Source organism: Protopterus annectens, chromosome 6.part1, assembly GCF_019279795.1.
Source record: "Protopterus annectens isolate FY-2018-M chromosome 6.part1, PAN1.0, whole genome shotgun sequence".
NCBI classification, from domain to species: domain Eukaryota; kingdom Metazoa; phylum Chordata; order Ceratodontiformes; family Protopteridae; genus Protopterus; species Protopterus annectens.
This window is the reverse complement of record NC_056738.1, coordinates 71213563-71235452: the sequence shown is the minus strand read 5'-3', so window position 1 is coordinate 71235452 and position 21890 is coordinate 71213563. Positions and strand designations below refer to the sequence as shown.

The following is a 21890-nucleotide window of genomic DNA, read 5'->3' as shown; positions in this document are numbered from 1 at the left end:
TAGGCTGTGTGGACCACCTTCCCCTTGTCAGTGGCCTTGGTGACTGTTTCAAAGAAATCGACCAGGTTTAAGAGGCAGGATCTGCCCTTAACAAAGCCGAACTGGGTAGGATCCAGTGTCTGTAGGTCCCTAATATCTTTATTTATAAGGTCCATGATAATCCTTTCCATAGCTTTGCAGACCAAGGTAGTGAGACTTATGGGGCGATAGTTTCCATGATCCGTTGAGGCACCACCTTTGTGGAGAGCGACCACTGTTGCTGTACGCCACTCTTTGGGTACATATCCTGTAGTAAGGCTGAGATTGAACAGTAGTTTTAGGTTTGGGTTTAGCTCTTCTTGGAGTTCATGTAGGACGCAGCCCGGGACACCGTCTGGTCCCATTGATGCTGTGTTTCTTGCTTTGGAGAGGGCAGCTCTTACCTGAGCATCTGAGATGTCAGGGGGGGGGCAGCACTCTGCTGGGATAGATATTAGCCCTTTTGGTGGGGGGGGGGAGAAGTTTGCGCTGAACCTGTCAGCTAGGATGTTGGCAATGTCTGTGGGTTCGTGTATTTTTTGTCATTTTGGACTAATTCTGAGCATATCTGGGAATTCCCACCCAGGTTCCTAACATAACTAAAGAAAGCCTTGTGATTATCCTTAGTGTCCTGTGCAATTTTTCTCTCGAAGCTGGCCTTAGACGATTTTATGAGTGCCCGTAGTTTTTTGCTAATACTGATCAGAGATGCCTTCCCTTTTTGGGATTTTGCTCTGTCATGTAGTAGCTTCCTCCTTCTATTGTATAGTTTGTTTATGGCTGGGGTCCACCAGACAGGACGTCTGCCTTTGGAGGATTGGGTCTTGGTTTTATTTGGGATTGCATGATCCATGCATTCCTGAAGGTGTTCATAGAATGCATTTATAAAGGATTTTGCGGTCTGGGCCGTATTATCCACAGGCCCGGGGGCTTTGAAGGATTCCACCTCGGTTTTGAGGAGTGTGAAATTTGCTTTAGAGAAGTTTTTCACTGTGGTGAAAATAATCACTCATGTACATGTACAAGCATGCAGTAATAATGGAGTTGCCAGTATTACCAATTTGGTAAGTTGTCATCACCAGAGAGTACTGATCTGATGCTATCCGTGTCATTATTCATCACAAATGGGTTTTGGATCTGCGCCGGCAACTGTCAGAGAGATCCAGAGCTCAAGCTCCTCCCTTTCTCATAATTCCCTGCTGCCTTCTAACCCTCAGATCTCGTTTGCCACTAAATGCATTGAACGTTATCTAGGCTCGAGCTTCCTCTTTTACAGATAAGTGATTTTTTCTGGCTTTATTTTCCTCTTTCAGGTTGCTGTTTTCTTATTCTAGTAGCTAATTAGTCTCCCCCCATATCTAATTTCTTTAGGCTAGTGAGAGCTTTATTTCCCTTGCTTTTCTGTCACTGTTGTTTCTCACCCTTTCCCTTCCCTAGGGTAGTGTAAAAAAATCTTTCTTTAGAGTTTTTTTATAGCTCTGTATGTGTGATAATATTGTGTAATGGCTGAGAAACCTGCGGGTTTTATAAGGTGCTCCTTGTGCAGTCGGAAAATGCCTTATTCTGATTTGCACAAGGAGTGTCTGTATTGCTTGGCTTCGGGTCACCTGGAGGTTGTATGTGACATTTGTGCCACATTCAACCCCAGGGCCCTTGTGGAGAGATGAAATAAGTTGCTTCTGAAGGGCTTGGCTCAGGGTGATCCTCTGCCTTTGGACTCTCCCTCCAAGCCCTCTCAGGATTCAAAGAAGAGGGCTACCCCTCCCTTGAAGGGGTGTCCTTCTCATTTCAAGAAGCCTAGGCTCTCGGATCGCAGATCCCCTGATTTGAGCCCAGCCTCTTCGGCTTCGGATCTGAGCTCAGCTACTCTGAGAGCCTCGGATCAGACCCCCAGATCCTGAGGTCTCGGCGCAGCAGAGGCCTTCAGATCCGAGTAGGCGCAAGCCTTCACCGGATCCAACCCATTTGTCTGATCTGTCCGGCATGCCATCCAAAGTATCTGATCACTCTAGGCTTTTGGATCCGATGGCTCTGTCGTATCCTGTCATCATCAAAAGTTCCCCTTCTAGATCATCTAGGAAGTCTGATCCAACTCGTAGGATTCGGTCTCCTTCTCAGGACCCTAGAGAGATGTGATCCAAGGTTGGATCCCCAGCTAGGTCTGGCCACTCGTCAGCTTCATTCAGGTTCTCCAGAAACCTCTTTCCCTCTGATATAGACAGGATGATGAGTTTCCTCAAGGCCCAAATCAAGTTGGGCTTACTGCCATCCCCAGCTCAGGTGGCCAGGGGACCCTCCCCATCTGCAGGACTCCACTCTCCTCTTCCAGTATGTTTGGTTTTGGAACATCAGGACCAGGGTAGTCCAAGCAAGAGGCCAACTGTGTCGGGTATCTCCCCTTTCTCGACTGCATCTTTGTCCCTGGCTGGCTGTGTTTCACTGTCCTCTGAACAGGTGTGCTTTGTCTCCAAGAAGTTGGTGTGGGTTCCCTGAGGGGTGGGTTTGGGTCCAGAATTTTCAGACCATTCCCTTCCCTTGGGGGCTTCGGCACTGGACAGCTCGTGGCCAATATCATTGGGAGGCTTTGGTGCTGTGGCCGGGTCCCTTCTGCCTCCCCAGGTGGCGTCTGTCACCAGGGAGGAGAGGGGAGCTTTGTCCAGCCCATCGGCCTTCCAAGCGGTAGAGTGGATCTTCTCCAGTTTGGCAGTCACCTCTCCTTCTTCAATAGGTCCTCCCCAGCCTCTCTTGGGTCTGGGTGCTGAGGCCTCATCATCCTTCTAGGTTCAGCCCCCCATAAGCACCTTCAGATGGGCACTGCCCCACTTGGGGTACCTGTCTGTTCTGAGTCCTCCCCTGAACCCACCATGGAGGAACCCCCTTGGAGGAGAAAATGTAAGAGGCGACACTGGGACTCCCCCAGAGAGTCCCTCATGGAGGACTCAGATTTCGAGGAGGGAGACGGGTCCCCCAGATTTCCGCCTGAAAATGTGCCCTCCTGCTACATCCTCAAAATTCTCAAGCAAAGAGGCAGTTGGTCTTCCCCAGCCCCATCTTCCGAGGAGTCCATGTTCCTAAAGGCCTATCTTCTACCTGGCCCCCCCCCCCCACACACACTATGACGATCTTGTAGATCGTATTGCCAGCAGGACCTGGAAGGAGCCGGACACAGTGGAACTGGTCCCAAAAAAAATCCAACAAATTCCTCAGTCCTCCCAAACATTTGACGTTTTGGAGCAGAGGTGTCCCCATTGATGCCATCATGGTGGCCGCAGCTACTAAGAAGGAGCTAGTGCAGCAGAGCTCCTCGGTCATCCCTTGAACAGAGAGCCCCGATCGATCGACTGATTCAGAAAGCATGTGTTTGCCTCCGCTACATTTGGACTGAGAATAACTAATTATATGGTCCATTTCACCCGGCTTCAGAGGGATTTTGTTTCAGAACTCACCACTTCTGTTAGAGTTGTTGCCTCTAGAGAGTCTTAAACTGGTCTTTCCTAGGCTGTCTGCTCTGACTTCCTTGACTAATGCTTCGATGAGGTTGATCTCCAATGCAGCAAAGGCCACCTCTTAAGCGGTAGGCACAGGCATTGCCATTCTACGGCATACCTGGCTTTGTCTTTGCAGGTTTGCAGAACCCTTTAAGGCATCCTTTACTAACACCCCCTTTGACGGTTCCACCTTGTTTGGGCTGTCCATCCAAGGGCACCTTAATCTGCAGTGAACAGGAGGGTAAGACACTTTTCATGGTTGGGATCAGGTTTTTTACTCCTCAATGATCCTTTTCTAAGACACAGAGGGGAAGTAAGAAACTCTGGTTCCACAGGACTCTGTCTTCCTTTCAAGATGCTCCCAAGGAATCCTCTTCTGCTAGCTGGGGCAGGGGATTCAATGGCAGATGCTGCCCCAGGGGCAGAGGGGGGAGCGCAGAACCAGGGCTCCTGGGAACCCTTCCCGGAGAAGCCCTTCCAGCGTTCCTGAGACACTGCCTGATTGTCCTGCCCTGGAGGCAGTCGGGGGACGACTCTCCCTTCACCCACTTGCCTGCACAAGTCTCACCTACAGTCAGTGGATGTTAAAAATTATTTCCAGGGGGTTACTCCATTCCCTTTTCTCAGCCCCCTCCAATATGAAAAACTCTTCCGGATGTTCCACCCCACAAAAGAGAGTTGTCCTATCTAGAAGTTCAAGATCTTCTGCGAAAAAGAGCCATCCAAGAAGTCCCAACTGGACATCGAGGATCCACAACTTACTCTTGCCTCTTTTTGGTGCCAAAGAAGACTGGGGACCTGCATCTGATTTTCTACTTCAATGAGCTAAACCTATCTCTCACAAAGTCCAAGTTCCAGATGGTCACTGTTCAGTCCATTCTGCCTCTCCTGCGCAAGGATGATTTGATGTGCTCAGTGGATCTCAAGGACGCATACTAGCATATAAAGATAGACAGACATTCCAGGAGACACTTACACTTTTGATTGGGGCCAAACATTACCAGTTCAGAGCCCTGCCCTTTGGACTCACCACAGCCCTCAGGTATTTACCAAATACATGGCAGTGGTGGCATCTCATCTCTGGTTGCGGGGATTCCAGGTCTTTCCATACCTGGATGATTGGCTCTTCATGGCTCCCACAAGGCATCTACTGTCAGTGGCCACCAGGTATGCCCTCAGCTTTTTTCAGCATCTAGGTATTGCAGTGAATCTTTCCAAGTCCAATCTTATTCTGTGCAAAAACCTGGAGCTCATCAGGGTCCAGTTATAGACACAGTATCGAAGAATGCAGCACTGCTTTTTCGCAGGGTTCAACTCATTCAAGGTCAGATTTCTCTCTTGCTGGTGCTAGAGCTCCCATTGGTTCAATTGAGTCTTCAAGCTTTAGGTTTGAGGGCGACTGCCATTCATTTAGGGCCACTCACCAGGTATCGCATGCGAGTTCTTCAGTGGATCCTTGCATTCCAGTGGTCCGCTCAGGTTCATCCCATGTCCAAGACCATAAAGTTGACTTAGATGTGATGGAATCATCTCGCTTGGTGGCTTCCATCTCAGGACCTATTTTAGGCAGGCCATTTTGTCACCCACCCCCCCAGGGCCACAGTGACCATGGATGAATTTCTGTTGGGGTAGGGGTGGCATTTTCAGGCAGGTCGGTTCAAGGCATGTGGTTCCCCACAGAGATCAAATTGCACATAAACGTCCTGGAGATGAGAGCAGTCCTAACGCTGCAAGCCTTTCAGTAGTGCCTCCCACTGGGGACTATAGCAATTCAAACGGACAACATGGCGGTGGTCTGGTATATCAACAAGCAGGGGGGAACATGGTCTTATCCTCTGTGCAGGGAAGCCATGAGAGTGTGAGAATTGCCAATGTCTTCCAGGCACTTTCTTCTTGCAACTCACATTCCTGGAAGTTCCAACGTGCTAGCTGATAAACTCAGCAGGTCTATCTTGAGTCCTCATGAGTGGTCCCCGAATCCGTCAGTGGCAAGTCAAATATTCGACCATTGGGGCCAGCCATGCTGTAATTTCTTTGCCTCCCCAGTCAACCACAAATGCAGCAATTATTTTGCACTGATCCCTCCAGTGGGGGAGTTGCCCAGGGATGCTCTGATTCATGATTGGCCTCTGGGACACCTCTATGCTTACTCTCCTACTCCTCTAGTACTCAGTCTTAAAGAAACCTTGCCGCCTGAAGACCCCTCTCATCCTCATTGCCCCTTTCTGGCCTTGTCAGGCATGGTTCTCCTTCCTAAGATCTCATGTGAAATATCCATCCTGGATACTGGATCCGGTTAGGATCTCATTTCCCATCTCTGGGGGCTACCACTTCCCAATCTCCGCACTCTTCATCTAACCGCATGGTTTCTCCAGTTCTAGCAATTTTTTTGCAGTCCATGCTTCCTTCCCTGGTGAGGAGTATTATCTTGGTCTCTTAAAAGCCATCAACAAAGAAGGTGTATTCCAATAAATGGAAAAGGTTTTCTATTTGGGCTAGACAGCATAATCTGGACCTTATTTTCAGCCCGATTCCTGACATCTTACTCTTCTTATCTCCATCCTTTTTCAGGATGGGGCCAGTTTTTTTACCATTAAGCTCCGGTTAGCGGCCATTTCTAATATCCATCTGAATGAGAAGCCTTCTTTTTCTTCTAAACTGTGCAAAGCCTTTCTGAAAGGAGTTTTTCTTAGACCTGCTATCAAGGATCCTTCCCCACCATGGGATTTGACATTGGTGCTGCAGTCTTTGACACTAAAACCCTTTGAACCGGTGGCTTCTTGTGATAGTTAAATTCCTGTCTTGGAAGACGGCCTTTTTAGTGGCCATTACCTCTGCCAAGAGGTTCTCGGAATTTCAAGCTCTAAGCATTAAACCCCCGTTTATGATTTTTCTTAAGGACAGGATGTCTCTGAAAATAAATACTTCATTTATCCCTAAAGTGGCTTTGGCAGCTAACCTCAGTCAATCAATTGAACTACCAGTCTGGCTTTGGTAGCTAATCTCAGTCAATCAATTGAACTACTGGTCTTCTTCCCTAATTCTAATTAAGGGGAATATGTTTTACATTGTTTAGATGTCTATAGGCAGTTACGTTTTTATCTAGAAAGGATTGAGGAATTTCGGAAGGCCGATCAGCCCTTTGTGGCCTTCTCTCAAATCAGAAAAGGCCCTGTAATTTCCAAAGTGACTATTTCCAGATGGATTGCTAGTTGTATTTCCTGTATTTATGATAATAGGCATGTGCAGTTACCCAGACCAGTTAAGGCCCTCACTACTAGGTCTGTGGCTACGTCTTCAGCCTTCTTGGCTAGACTTTCCTTGGATGAAATTTGTGCTGCTGCTGTTTGGTCTAATCCTCACACCTTCATTTCACAGTACAAATTGGACATAGCATGTAGGAACAGGGCTTCCTTTGGTTGCTCCGTGCTCCGGCATATCCTTTCTTGAGGCCACCTAAGGTTCATGGTAGCTGGGGATTCTGACCCGTTTGTGGTGAATAATGACACGGACAGCATCAGGTAGAGTTATGTACTTTACCATAACTTGACATCTGTGCTATCCAGTGTCATTATTCATCACATTCCCGCCCTCTTTCCCCCTTCCTTCTGGGGGCCCTGGTGAGGCTGCAGTGGCTTGCATGTTATGGAAGCTTTTGACTTCCTGCAGATATTTGTTACTTCTTTTCAGCTAGTTTGGCAAACTCGATATGAGGCTTAGAAGGCAGCAGGGGATTATGGGAAGGGGAGGAGCTTGAGTTCTGGATCTGTCTAACAGTTGCTGACTCAGATCCAAGGTCGGATCCAAGACCCATTTGTGATGAATAATGACACTGGATAGCACAGATGCTAAGTTATGGTAAGTACATAACTCTTTTTGTTTGTTACTTAGTCAATGAACTGAATATCCTGTAGTATGGCGAAGAGTAAACATGACATTATAACAGCTGTTCCTCCTTTTTCACATTTATGTGGTCTTGTATTTATATAAGTAGTAGTGAGTGTGGGAAGTTCAGGGGACTTTCTCCCACAAAAATGCTTGTTTCTGTTTTTATTGACCCCTTTCCCTTCAAAAATGCCTATTTGTGTTATTCCATTGTTAACTTTTGAGTAATATTTGGTTGCCTGATGCATATTTATGATGTGTTTGTATATTTCCAGTGATTTGAACTGCAGGGCTTGCAGTGTGTAGTTATTTCCAGTGATCTGAATTCCAAGGCTTACAATGTATGTGTGTTTGGTCTTTTTGTAGCTGGGTTGCAGTATATTGGCATTTAACAGTCTCTCCACTAGTGAGGTGTCCTGTAACCACATCATCAACAACCTACTTTTCCCATTTTTCTACAAGGCGTCTGGTGGTGTCAACTGTTGCTAACTCTTTTGAGTCATTGCTACATTCCTACCATCATTGACTATCATGCCTGTCCATCACAGGTCTTCTGTCATACAGTCCATCAATTTCTTTGCCAGATGTCCTTATTTCCTCTTGTTTTCTTCATCTGTATCCTAGTCTTCTTCACCAGATTATTGTCGGTTTCCCTGCACATGTAACTGAACTATCATAATCTGCTCTCCTTGACCTTCTCTGCAACTGGGGTTACTTTGGCTTCTGCTCTGATGTCCTTATTTCTTCATCTGTCCCACAGTGTGCATCCTACCATCCATCTTGGAGGTGGTGCAGTGATGCAGCGGTTAACATTGTCACCTCACATCAAGAGGTTCTCTAGTTCGATTCTTGGCTGGGGTGTCTTCTGTGCAGAGTCTGCATGTGCTCCTTGCGTTCACTTGGGTTTCCTCCCACGTTCCAAAGACCTGCATCTAGAGCATTTCTCCCCGGCCCTCCACTGAAAATAGGCTGTGTCCTCGTCAGACTTTCCCAGTCAACAAATGTTAAATAAATAAATCTCGGGCATTTCATCTCCATCACCTCAAGCTTCCTCAGCAGCACCGCATCAACTCACCAGGTTTCTATGTCATATAGCACTTTTGTCTGTCAGACTTCATCAGATACAATATTTCTTCCATTGTGTCTGATAAATGAATGCTTTCATTACTTTGAATAAACTGGACAATTTAAAGCTCAAAGAAGTATTGCTTCATAGATTCATACGTTCATAGGATGATACTAGGCTATTGGCCTGGAGGCCCTTATAAGCCTAGCCAAGAATTTCACCCATGTTCCCTTAAAGTCAGCACCTGTTTCCCATGTCCAGCAGGGACACAGGTGGGATCCCAGGGGTGTATTTTCTGTTTCCTATCCAGTCGTCCAGGTTCCTCTTAAAGAGGGCTAGAGAGGTACTCTACTTGACATGGAGAAAGAGAGTCTATTCCACAAACGGGGAAGTCTTTGGGACACAAATCTATCCCGCCAACAAATTCTTTTAATGTCACAGACCAGGTTAAGCCCTTGCATGCGGGTTGCGCGAGTGGAGTTTGTCTTACGGATATGCTGCAAGTTCATCAAGGCTGGGTCTGAAATGGCCTTGTATGCCAGACACAGGTCACCTCTAAGCAGTATTTGAGACTGAGTAGAGGGACAGGGCTTTTAGTCTATCTGTATAGAATAGGTGTTTGAGACCCTGGATTTTCCTGGTCAGGAACCTCTGTGGCCTGTCCAACTGCTGCATTTGCTTGGCAGTGTACATGCTGAAGGGGGCATTGTACTCGATAATGGGTCTGGTAAGGGAGGAGTACAGGGATGTTATGACCTCCTTGTTCCTGGATGAAATATTCTTATTTATGAGGTGGGCCATGTAGAAAGCCTTCAGTACAACGGAAGCAACGTGGTGGTCAAAAGTCAAGTTGCTATCAACCTGGGTGCCCAAGTCCCTCATGACTGATTGCATGCTTAGTACGTTGTTATTAATGTTGTAATTAGTGGGGATGACATTTTCCCTAAAGGGGATAATGATACATTTCTTGGCATTCAGTTTGAGGCTATGCTTCTGGCACCAGTCATTAGTTTGGGTAAGACCCTGTTAGAGGATGTTCACATGTTCATGTTTTTATTACTTGATTTTGGGAATGTGTACATTCTGCTCTAGTTAGCTGTCCATCTGCATAATGCCTAGGGGAATACAACAGTAGATTACTTCAAACCAAAAGGCTTTTCCTTTTGTTTTACTTAGTTTTCTGCTTTTTTCTTTATTTCCCCCATTTGTTGCCATGACAACAATTTTGTCTGTACTCTGGTTTCATCCCATGTGCCTTCAGCTATTCTTTCCATTGTCCTATAATTTGCTGATATTCCCAGAATCTACTTGCAGTGCCACCACATGTGCGCGCGCACACATACACACACATATATATATATATATATATATATATATATGTGTGTGTGTGTGTGTATGTATGTATGTATATATATATATATATATATATATATATATATATATATGTGTGTGTGTGTGTGTGTGTGTATGTATGTATGTATATATGTGTATATATATATATATATATATATATATATATATATATATATATATATATATATATATATAACATATATATATGTATAGATTTATATTTGTACTTTTAGTCCAGCATCTTACTAGTGATATTTATTATGATTAAAACTTATCTGAAGTATGGTGATGGCTTTCCAGTCAGGATGATGATGATGATAATAAATAACATGCATGACTTATCATACCTGGTTAAATAACACATACTTGCATAGAAGGGCAGTTTGAAAATATGGTGGACTTCATCAGAAAACAATGGTTTGTTTTCATTATCGTGAGCTGCATGACGTTTGTCAGTTATGATTGTGTACTTCATAGTTTGTAATAAGGTTCATTTTAATGATTTTATTATGGAACTCATTTAATGGATATGTTTTTCTTTTTTCCTTTTTCCTTTAGAGTGTTTACTTATCCAAGGCCTAATATAGGTGCAATGTTTATAAATTACTGACAGAGTGCTAAGGCTCTGAGTTGTTAGCCAGAGGTACAGTGTTAGATTCCTTCCACCTTCATTTGCCTGCCATGTGACTCTGAATAAGTTACTTAACTAGACAGTGCTCTCAGCTTGCCTCTGAAAAGGGGCACTTGCATACAGTGGGTCACTTAGTTAAGTGTATAAAATAAAAAATAAAAACTTGTAGAGTTCACAGTTGGAGACTTTTAATTTTCACAGGTATGGATATGAGTTTCTTAAAGGCAGCATTACATTTGGCAAATACGGCTGTTTACTCCCTCCACAAAACATCAACTCGTGAGGTAAGTTTTTGCATAGAATTTTTGCTGGGACTGCCATTGCTTTTTAAAGATTACGTTCTGTTTTATGTCAACTATTCTATGTATGTTCTTTATAGTTTTTGTTAGTGATTATGATTCCCCTGAAGAAAGCAGATTTCAAAATGTCTTGAAGTTTTTCATACATAGCATTTAATCTTGTGGTAAAAATCAGCATCAATGTTTGTTTAAATAAAATATAGGTTTAGTGTTTTATACCTATTCATAAAGATTGGTAGAGTAGAAAGAAATGACAAGTACTGCCACTGGTAATGACCCTTAAAATAAAGCATAAAGTTAATTATATGCTTTGCTTGTTGTAGTATGATTACTTCTCCATGGAAAATTAATAGAGGTGAACATTCATCTTTCTTGGTCTAATATCCGGAGCTTTTTGGTAATCAACAGAGCAGACCTGTACTCCTTCCTTTAGGCAGGAATTTTGGCCTGTCACTTTGCTGAAACAGAAATAACTAGCAACATTGTATCAGTTCTTTTTTCTTTCTTTGCCACAGAATTTGAATTGTCAACAGTTCATCTATCTCTCCCTGGTAGTTTCCATACAACTGTAAATACTCAGTTTGGGAACTTTTGGGGAACCTTTGTTTATTTGTTTGTGTCTTTCAGATTTTCCTGGTTAGGGGTCGCCACAGTGGAACTCCGGTCTGCTAATGATTAGCAGTAGATTTTTTATTGACTGCTATAGTGTGTACAGTTGAAATCTTTGCAGATTTTCTGTCTGAATAATTGGCTGTAAACCAGCCTAGTGTCTCAAGTTCCATGGCAAATAAATGTGTTTGTGGGAAGACTCATTCCATCTTAAAGCTATCATTTGCAGTGCCAATTTTGTTTAGGAAGAAAAGCAGCAAGTCTTCTCCTGTGAGTAGTGTTAGAGTTTTATGAAAAAAAGTGCTTCTTCAGTGGACCCAAAGTGCACATTCAAGAAACTTGAGACCTTAGACAGTGGATGTCCACTTCTGCTGAATAACTTTCCATGAGTGTTCCACAACTGGAAACAACACTCAGCTAACAAATTAGCAATTAATTGTTTAATTGTTTTAAAATTATGTAATTGAAAGAATGCTGTGTATATAAGGAGTGTATTTTAAAATATGGATTACTCTGTAAAGGCTTTTTGTTAGCCGTGGTGCTAGGAGAATTTGTTTTATGTGAATAAAACAGAAAAGTGTGCTTTTTACGTATTTTGACTTCCTGGTTCTTGTGGTTGTGGAACACAAATAGTTTGCTGTTTGGTGGTTTTATATAACTTTCCATGAGTGGTTGAAAATTAAAGAAGTCGTCAGAGGGGATATGGAGGCATTGTAAGATAGAGAAGCAAAATAAATTACTGTTAAGAAATCAAGTGGGCAGGGAGTGTGAGGCCTCAGTAGACCAACAGTCTCACCATTTCCTGAGGAAGTTGGACCTGGTGAGGTGTTGTATTGTCTGCCCTTGATCTCTGTCTGCTTTGACTGGGTCTATGCGTGTCCTGATTCCTTTGGAGGTAGACTGTAAGACTTCTTTGCGTAGGCCTCAACTGAATTGTACAAGACACCCAGGCGAGATGACGTTTCCCAAGTGCTGCCAAGGGATTCCTTCCCTTTGGAATTTAAGCTGTGCCTCGTGAAATCAGTTTGTTTAAAACAAAATATACATACATTTTTGTTTAGGACATCTAAGGATCTTACAAAAAAACAAGAAAACCGAAAAACTACTAAAAATCAAAAGAAAAACGAGTTGAATGGTAGGAGAAAGCTGAAATAAGCAAATACGAATAACGTAATGCTAAAGCAACTAAAAACTTTAATATGGTAAGCGCTTTCAGTGGTAAAAATATTCCACCTTCTTCAGACCCAGAACAACATAAAACTGATGCTTATATAGCTTGTAGTTAATTATCAATTAGTCATTCAATCAACCAATAAAAATAAAACCAGATAAAAGTACAATATTTAAACAGTATGAAACCTGCTCTAAAATGTTACAGTGTTAAGTACATAATACTCAATGTATAAATAACATTAAATATATATGTATAACATGTGTAAATGTTATACTAAAAAATCACATTTTAAAAAGCTACTAGGGCAAAACTGAAAATGTATAATATGTGATAATGACATAAATTTACTGTAAGAACTAAGATATTTAGCTAAATATAGACACATAAAAATATATAGTAATATGTAAAAAATAAATAATTAATTGCATGCTGGTTAAAGACTAAAATCTGTTCATAATAATACTGAATATATGACCAAAAACAAAGTCCATATTTTTATATATATAAAACTGTGTAAATGTTACTATGTTTCAAACTTAATCAACAAAAAGGTACAGTATCAAATTCAAAATCTTTTATGCAAAATTAATATGTTATCTATTTAAAGCTTTTAATTTTAACACGCTTTTAATAGACACAAATACATTTAAACCAGGGAAAATATATGCAGCCGTTTTGATTTGCCAATACAACTCATTTTGTTCTAATAAAAGTTGCCAAGGCCCCCCTCTCGGTTCTAAAAGTGTTTGGTGTACAACCAAAAATAAAAACTCATGTGTTGGAAATTGTAAAATATGCCGAGCAAGAGCATTGTTAGCATCACCTTTACTAACAGCATAACAATGCTCGTATATTCTTTGTTTTAGTTTCCGCTTGGTCTTACCTATATAAAATGAGGGACAAACCTGACAGCAAGCTGCATATACTACAGCTTTGGACTCACAATTAAAGGAGCCATTTATTGTGTAGTGTTTGTTATTAATATTGATGTCAGTAGTCACTTGAATGTGTTTACACTGTGTGCAATGCCCACATTTACGCATACCTTTATGTACCCGCTTGTTCGTACCTAGATGCTCATTCTTATGCCTTTCCAACAAATTTTTCAGGTTAAAACCCCTTCTAAAAGTGAAGCGGGGTCTGATACCTAGCTTAGTACAAGTTCTTCCAAAATTAATGCCCAATTTTTTGTAAAAATCTCTTTGACTCTTGCCATGTCAGCTGAAAAAGTAGATAGGAAACTGAGATGTAATAACGTGACACTGTCATCGTTTTTGTCATGCTGTCATGTAATTAGATTAGTATTGGTAGTAATACCATCCTTATACGCTCTACTAGTTAAAATAGGTTTAAACCAACTTGTAGATCTCTTATCTTTAACTTCTGTAAGTGTTTCTAAAAATAATTTGATAGGATACCCCCTACTTGTGAACATGGACTTCATCTTGTTACATTCTAAGTCAAAGTCAACATCTTCAGTAACCATCCGTGCAGCTCTCACCAACTGGCCTTTAACAACTGCCGTTTTCTGGTGATATGGATGTTCACTAGTATAGTGCAGGAAGGCATTGGAGTAGGTAGGTTTCCTATAAATGGTAGCTTTATACTGCTTGTTATACCTGTCATTAATCAGTTGTACATCAAGATATGTTATGCTATCTACCCCTACTTGATAAGTGAATTCAAGAAAATTGGTTTTGTTGGTAATATGTTGTCTGAATCCTTCGATCAGTTTGATGTCACCTTGCCATACCAGACACATGTCGTCTTGGTATCTGGTGTACCATAGTACATTTTCCTGAAAAACGCTATCAGGGAACAAAAAATTATGTTCCCAATATGCCATGACACTGTTGGCGAAACTGGCACCACATGGGGACCCCATGGCTACCCCTTTGTTTTGTAAAAATATATTCTTGTCAAACATAATATAGTTATTAGAAAGAATCAGATCCAAAAGTGTTTCAACCAGACATATTTTATCATGCTCTACATTCTTGGACAACATAAATTCTCTCACCCATTCTATACCCAATTGGTGGGGGATGACTGTGTATAGATCTTTTACATCGATCGTAACAAAAATGTTGTTGTCCTTATACTCCAAGTTGTTAATATTATCCAGGAAACTCCATGAATCACAACATATTTGTAACTCCTGGTTAATAAGTGGTTTAAGAATACTATCTACCAATTTAGCACAAGCAAAAGTGATCGAATCCCTACCATCAACAACAGCTCTCTCTGTTCTGAGTCAGGCAGAAAGCTCTCTCTGTTCTGAGTCAGGCAGAATTTAATACGACTGTCTTTCTAGTTGCCCGCCTCTTATGTTAATCTGACCATATATCTCATTTCTCTCTACTTTCACTGGCTTATGTGAGTAATCACAAAATCATCATTTTTGAAATCCCACCCCTTCAATTATTTAAATTTATTGGCCATCCTACAGTATTTCATAGTACCAAAATACAAAAGTGACCACCCCTTTCAATCCATCTTGCTGTTTTAAAAATAGTAACTCTCCACTAAATCTTAACTTTTTAAACAGGTAAAACTCAAGTTACCTACTTTCACATCTAACTTCTCTAGTGCACACTGCAGAGTGCATTCTTTTCAATCTTACCTTTAAGCATCCCTGTGACTAGCACTTTCTCTAATACCTGCTGGAAAGCACTAGGAAGCCTTAAACTCATACAAACACTGAACTCTCCTTGTTAACAAGGAGAAATTAATAGTAGGCACTAAACAGCCTATAATTGCAAAGTACCTTGCTAAGGAAACAGCTCCTATACTTTACAAAGAAAAAAAAAAGCCCCAAACCAGGCATGTCCAAGGGTCAGCTTCTGGTGATTTCTCCTGTCCACCTGGTGAATCTGGGCATACTGGGGCAATGCAGCAATTGCCTCATGTACACAGACAACCCTCTCCTCCTACCACCCAACACTACAACCTGTGAGAGATGCACTTACATAGCCAAAATGGAAGCAAAGCTCTCTCCACCCAAGATTGTGCTAAACAGTCAAGAGGAGAAGGTTAACACCCACACTACACCTCAAGCAACACATAGCCCTTCTAAACCCGCACCACCAACACCCACATATAGCAAAACTAAATCCACATATGCAGAGGCCCTTAACTGTAACCTGCCCAAGCAACAAAGACCTCTGAAGCTGAAACGCAAACAAACACCAATCACAACCAATGTGTCACATAGTTCACAACACCAGTGTGCCACCCAGCAACAGCCCCTAAGGCAAGACAATGTACCTAACACTTTAGTCATAGGTGACTCTATAGTCTGGCACACTGATGTCCCTCTCACCAGGTTGAATAAGGAGAAAATTACAGTCAGCTGCCTGTCGGGTGCCAGGATCCGCCACATAACGCATGCACTCAAGTCACTCCACAACAAGTACAAATATGACTCTGTCATTGTCCATGTTGGAGTGAATGACTTGAGACGCACCTCCCTGGACTACATGAAAAGAGACATGGAAGAGCTCTCGGATCATGTGGCCCAGGCAGGTATGACCCTAGCCCTGAGTAGCATCCTGCCTTCGCCCAGAATGATACCACAATATAAGGATAAAATGATTGACTTCAACAATTGGCTAAGCTTATGGTGTCATTCAAAGGGGATCCAGTATCTGTCTGCCTGGGATGACATGATTGACAGACCACGATGCTTTGCCAGAGATGGTCTGCACCTGTCGCCCCTGGGATTCAGGTTACTGGCTAAGGCTCTTGCCACCCCTATAGTGCCTTTTTAGGCAAACTTCAAAGGACAAAACCACCACCGTAACAGGTACAAGCATGCAAAATCTGAAGGTAATGCTACTCAATGCTAGAAGTCTAAACCTCAAAATGCACTCTCTCGAGGCACTCCTAAAAATGGAGAACATCGATATCTGTGCAGTAACTGAGACCTGGTTCAAGGCTCCAGAGAGCACCCCTGCAATACCAGGCTACAACTCTTACCACACTTTTCGGCCACCAAACCAGGACCGAAACACTAAAGGCGGAGGAGTGTCAATATTCACCAAGGATATTCACACCACCAGGCTAGTTGGCCAACACAATGTGTCTGACATTCTCCAAGTGCAACTAACACTAGGTAAGACTGCAATCCAAATTGTAGCTTGCTACAGATCCCCCACCATACCCCAAGATTCTCACTACACCTTTCTAAACATACTGGAAAATCTTAAGATAGAACCAAACACCCTAATACTGGGTGATTTTAACTACCCTGCCATTAACTGGGAAAACTACTCATGTCCCATCACCTTTGCGCAACGGTTCTTGGAATTCATAAATTCCAACGCCCTGGATCAACTAATCCATAGTCCCACCAGGGGCTCCAATATCCTAGACCTGGTCATTACCAACATGGGAAATCAATGCTCCATACCTATGGTCACCCCCTCGTTAGTCAAATCTGACCATAAGCTAATCACCCTTAACATCCACATCCCACCCCCACCCCCCAGTAAAGAAACCACCATAAAAAACTTCTCCAAAGCCAACTTCATGTTACTCAAGTCAGAAGTGACAAACTTCATGACACCTATGCAGACGGGAACTGAAAGTTCAACTGCTGAATCCTACACTAAGGCACTGTACGAGCACATCCACTCATGCATGAATCATGCCATCCCAAATAGAACCAAAATGCTCTCATCCAAAAAAAGGAAGCCAACCTGGTGGTCCCCTGCCATAAACAAACTTTACAACAAAAGGAAGAAACTTTTGCAGAAAAGAGGAAAATCCCAGAATGCAAAAAACTCCCTTACTAGCCTCAGTAAGAAACTGAGATGCCTCATAAAATCCTCCAAAGCTAGTTACGAAAATAAAATTGCCAAAGATTCCAAAGACAACCACAAAGCATTCTATAACTATGTCAAGAATCTAAATGGCAATGCTCAGATCTGCTCTGAGCTAAAACAGAATGGCATTAAATATACTGATCCGAAGGATATTGCCATTATCCTGGCAGATCGATTCAGTGCCAACTTCACCCCCCTCTCATCCCCTAAATGGCCCATCTCAATACCGGAAGATTGCCAAATTCCAGTAATAACGGCCACACAGGTACAAAACGCACTCTTTAAAGCCAAGAATACAGCATCCATGGGACCAGATGACATCCCGGGCTGTGTACTACATGAACTACAATATGAACTGGCACCTCACCTAAGTGTCATGTTTAATCATAGCCTCACCTCAGGTTTCGTGCCCACTGAGTGGCACAGAGCTACAGTTATCCCAATCCACAAGGGGGGATCCACCTTGGATCCCGGAAACTACCGTCCCATCAGTCTGACAAGCCTTATCTGCAAGGCCATGGAGCGTATTGTCATGGAACTTATAAACAAAGACATTGGCAACCTTCAAACACTGGACCCCACCCAGTTTGGGTTTGTGAAGGGCCGATCTTGTCTCCTGAACCTGATTGACTTCTTTGAATCAGTATCCAGAGCCATGGACAAGGGGTAAGGTGGTCCACACAGCCTATCTAGACCTTGCCAAGGCCTTTGACACCATCCCCCACTCTGGAATCACAGATAAACTTACTAAGTTGGGCATTAATCCCTATGTCACCCAATGGGTTGCTAAATGGCTTACTGATAGAACCCACACTGTAAAAGTAGCAGAGTCCAAATCCAGCTCCAGACAAGTGACAAGTGGAGTACCTCAGGGTTCAGTCCTGGGGCCGCTCTTGTTTGGCATCTACTTCTCTGAAGTACAGGTCAACACTAAGGGACTCTGGCTAACAAAGTTTGCAGATGACTGCAAACTGGGAGCCATTATTGAATCCCCAAATGATGTGGATACTCTACAAAAGGGCCTTACAGAGACAGATGCTTTGTGCCAGATCCATGGGCTCAAGCTCAATGCCAAGAAATGTATTGTTATCCCCTTTGGGAAAAAACATGTATCCATGAATTACCATATAGGTGCCAGTACACTAAACACAGAAAGTGTGATAAGAGACTTAGGGACACAGGTGGACAGTGGTCTCACCTTCGATAACCACATTGCCACAACAGTCAGGAAATCCTTCTATGTGGCACACCTCATCACGAAGGGCTTTTTATCCAGAAAAAAGGAGGTCATTGTCCCACTGTACTCATCCCTCATTAGACCCATTATAGAATACAACGCCCCATTTGGTATGTACCTCTCAAGACATCTACAACAACTGGAAAGGCCTCAGAAATATCTCACTAAAAGAATCACAGGCCTAAAGCAGATGCCCTACGCTGACCGCCTTAAAACACTCCAGCTATACTCTGTCGCATATCGTCTACTCAGAGGCGATCTCTGCTTAACATACAAGGCCATGTCAAACCCAGAGCTGTTGGACATGCTACACTTAAAGAAATCCCAATCCCTCAGGGCTACACGCTCCAGGGATCTAAACCTTGTCATCACAATAAACAAAACATGCTGGAGGGATAGGTTCCTGACCCCAAGACTCCCCAGACTGTAGAATAGATTGCCCATACATGTCAAGCAGAGTGCCTCTTTGGACCTCTTCAAGAGGAACCTTGACGATTGGATGGGAGAAAGGAAATTCACCCCAGAGATCACGTCAGTCGCCCTGCTAGACAGGGGTCCAGAAAAGTAAATAATGTGGGAAGAAGTAGCCAGGGAATTGTTATGGCTAGGCTTGTATAGGCCCTAGGGTTGATAGCCTAGATGAACCTATGGGTCTAAAAGGGGGGTTCCTGATATCCTTGTGTAGTTTTGGAGTCCCAAAAATACTAGGAGTTCTAGGTGCTGCCATAGAAAGATACTGAAAGGTGTCTATATCAATAGACCCTTCCAGAAATAAATCGTCAAGAGCAGTTCTAATGTGCCTGTATGCAGTATTAACCTGATGTAAACTAGCAGGGGTATATACCTCAGAATCCATGTGTTCACGCATCTTACTAATGTAGTTAGACTGATTCATAAACACCATGCCCCCTCCCTTGTCCGGCTTCATAACTCTAATACCACAATTGTGTATCAAGTCGATGCATTGTTTGTCCTCAGAAATAATGTTAGTGTGCGTTAATCTAACATGCATATCATTATCTGATAGTCTACTTAAATCTGTCTCACACATTTTTTCAAAGGACATTAATGTGGGTACAAGTGGGGGGTTAAACAAACTAGAAACTCGTAGAGACTTCACAAGTGTAGAATTGGTCCCCATCAGAACCGCTAAATCTAAGGATCTTCCTTGGCCATGTGGAACCTGGAGAAATTTCCTGCCAACGGGGAAAAGCTGCTTTTTCATCCCTGTATTAAGCTTGACATCTCTTAACCCAGACATCAGCCATACAGGCAACCATCCCTGACACATTTGACTTTTTTTTATTTGTTTGTTTATTGTTTTATTGATTTGATTGAGCTTAACTGGTAAGTCAGCTAGGCCACAGACCATTTCATTCACTATTTAGGCCAATATGGCAAGTAGAGAATTTCTATACAGTATATAAAAAAAATAAAGCATAATTTATAACATTACATTGTAGAACTAACATATATAACAATACATTGTATAACAATACAGTATAGCAAAGGTAACAAACCTGTATGAATTACAAATAAAGTGCTTTGCTACAGAGAGTGTAAGAATCAGATTACATAATGTATTGCTAATATGTAGAAATAAGAGTTTGACTTAAAATAGCAAGCAAATTGAAAACCAGTATAAAAATAGACTTAGCATACCTGAAGTTAGAAATATGCATATGTGAAAAAAAAGACATTGAGAGACAGAGAAATGTAAAGAGTTTAGGGTAATAGAAATGGGTTAGGTAGTTGACAGCTTATCCTGTATCCTGAAAACTTAAGACTTTTTTTGGAGTTAAATCCCCGGGATCAGCCAAGTGGCTTCCCTTCTGGCTCCCAATTAACCCTTAGCCCCTCCATCAGGGCAAGAGCCCTCCAACCCATTTACTGCTTAGTGGAGGTGAAAGACAGGTGTTGTAGAGCAGGCCAGTTTGCAAACTATCCTAGCTCCACCTTTTCAGCAGTTTGCAAATTCCACTATAATAGCCTCGGGAGGTACATGCTTGATTTTGTACATGTAAAACCTTCCAACTAATCAGCATCCTGCTTGTAAACACAGACCGTTATATGTTACCACATTACAACTGCATTCCAAAGGTGTCACCAGTGCAACAAGCAAAGTTTCATTCCTTACCCTAGGATGGGAGATCCAGTGCGGTTGCACAGACTAATCCTGCCCTACCTAATTTCTCTAGTGCCCATGGTCCTCCTTGAAAATGGGTCACTTAAATAATATGCGACTTAAACATTTTTGAGGAATCTGTGGTGGTCTGACATGGAATTAAACTTCTTCTGGCCTAACCATTCATTCTGGAGGTGGCGTGATGAGATGGAGGTAATTCTTCTCCTTATTGGTTCCTCAGATGCTGTACTAGAAGAGAATTTGTCCTGTTTTTAGATCACCTTACCCATGAAATACTACTAGACTGCAGTGAAAAAAAAATGTCATGCTTTTCATCAGAAGACACGTCACTTCAGCCCTAATGCGGGATTAATTCCAGTGGTGAACCAAGGAAGTTTCTTGCATCCAAAAAGATATCTGGGACTTTTGAGCATTAAAGAGACAAGGACCTTAGTAGTCCCCAGGGTGTTCCAAGCCTTTCAGAAAATCTTTGAATCGACATCCCATGAGCTACAGCCTATAGCCCCTAAAAAACTTGCTAAGTGTTGTTACAGGGTATAAGACATATTTGTGACTACTACTTTTACAAAAACCCAGTATTGGACTCTTCCATGGTTTCTTTTGAGACTGCAAGGAAATCAGAGCTGGTTATAGGACTCTGTTTCATAATGGCAGACGGAAATTAATTGTAGATCACTTTCACATGACTTAAGCAGGAAGGTATTTATATCTGTTCTTCTTTAAATGTTATGGCCATTAACTGCAAAACCCATGTTATCAAATAGGTTGAGATCCAAAAGTAAGGGGAGGACACAGCACCAGGGACTGAACATGAAACCTTGATAGAAAGATTCTGTAGGTTAAACCAAACAGCGTTCAAAGTTTGTAAGCAGATCAGCTGATGTGGATATGATGCAGTTAATACTGAGGATCAGTGATATGCAGGCATGTTTGGCTCATGATTCAACCCCTTCCAAAGGATGTTAATGGCAGCTGTTGGATGCTCCTGTAGATAAAAATGTATTTGTCTTCATTAACAAGAAATGTATTAAAAGCTTAGATTAGTAGAGTAAGACAGAGAAATTGGTAGGGAGCTGCATTAGGAATTGCCCTTCAAATGTTTGCCTTACTTAAGATGCCACTAAAAAGCAGGATAGTTTGGGAAGAAAAAGGCAGATT

At 42.4% G+C, this 21890-nt stretch overlaps 1 protein-coding gene across 4 annotated transcripts in view; it reads left to right on the top strand.

Annotated features, from left to right (window-relative positions):
- The window catches only part of METTL5 (methyltransferase 5, N6-adenosine), a 472701-nt gene that overhangs the window by 247119 nt on the left and 203692 nt on the right, over nt 1–21890 (top strand). For all 4 annotated transcript variants that reach the window (XM_044075506.1, XM_044075507.1, XM_044075504.1 and 1 more), the window contains one exon: nt 10643–10725. In XM_044075506.1, the coding sequence (XP_043931441.1) occupies nt 10643–10725 (83 nt within the window). The remainder of the gene's footprint in view (nt 1–10642; nt 10726–21890) is intronic.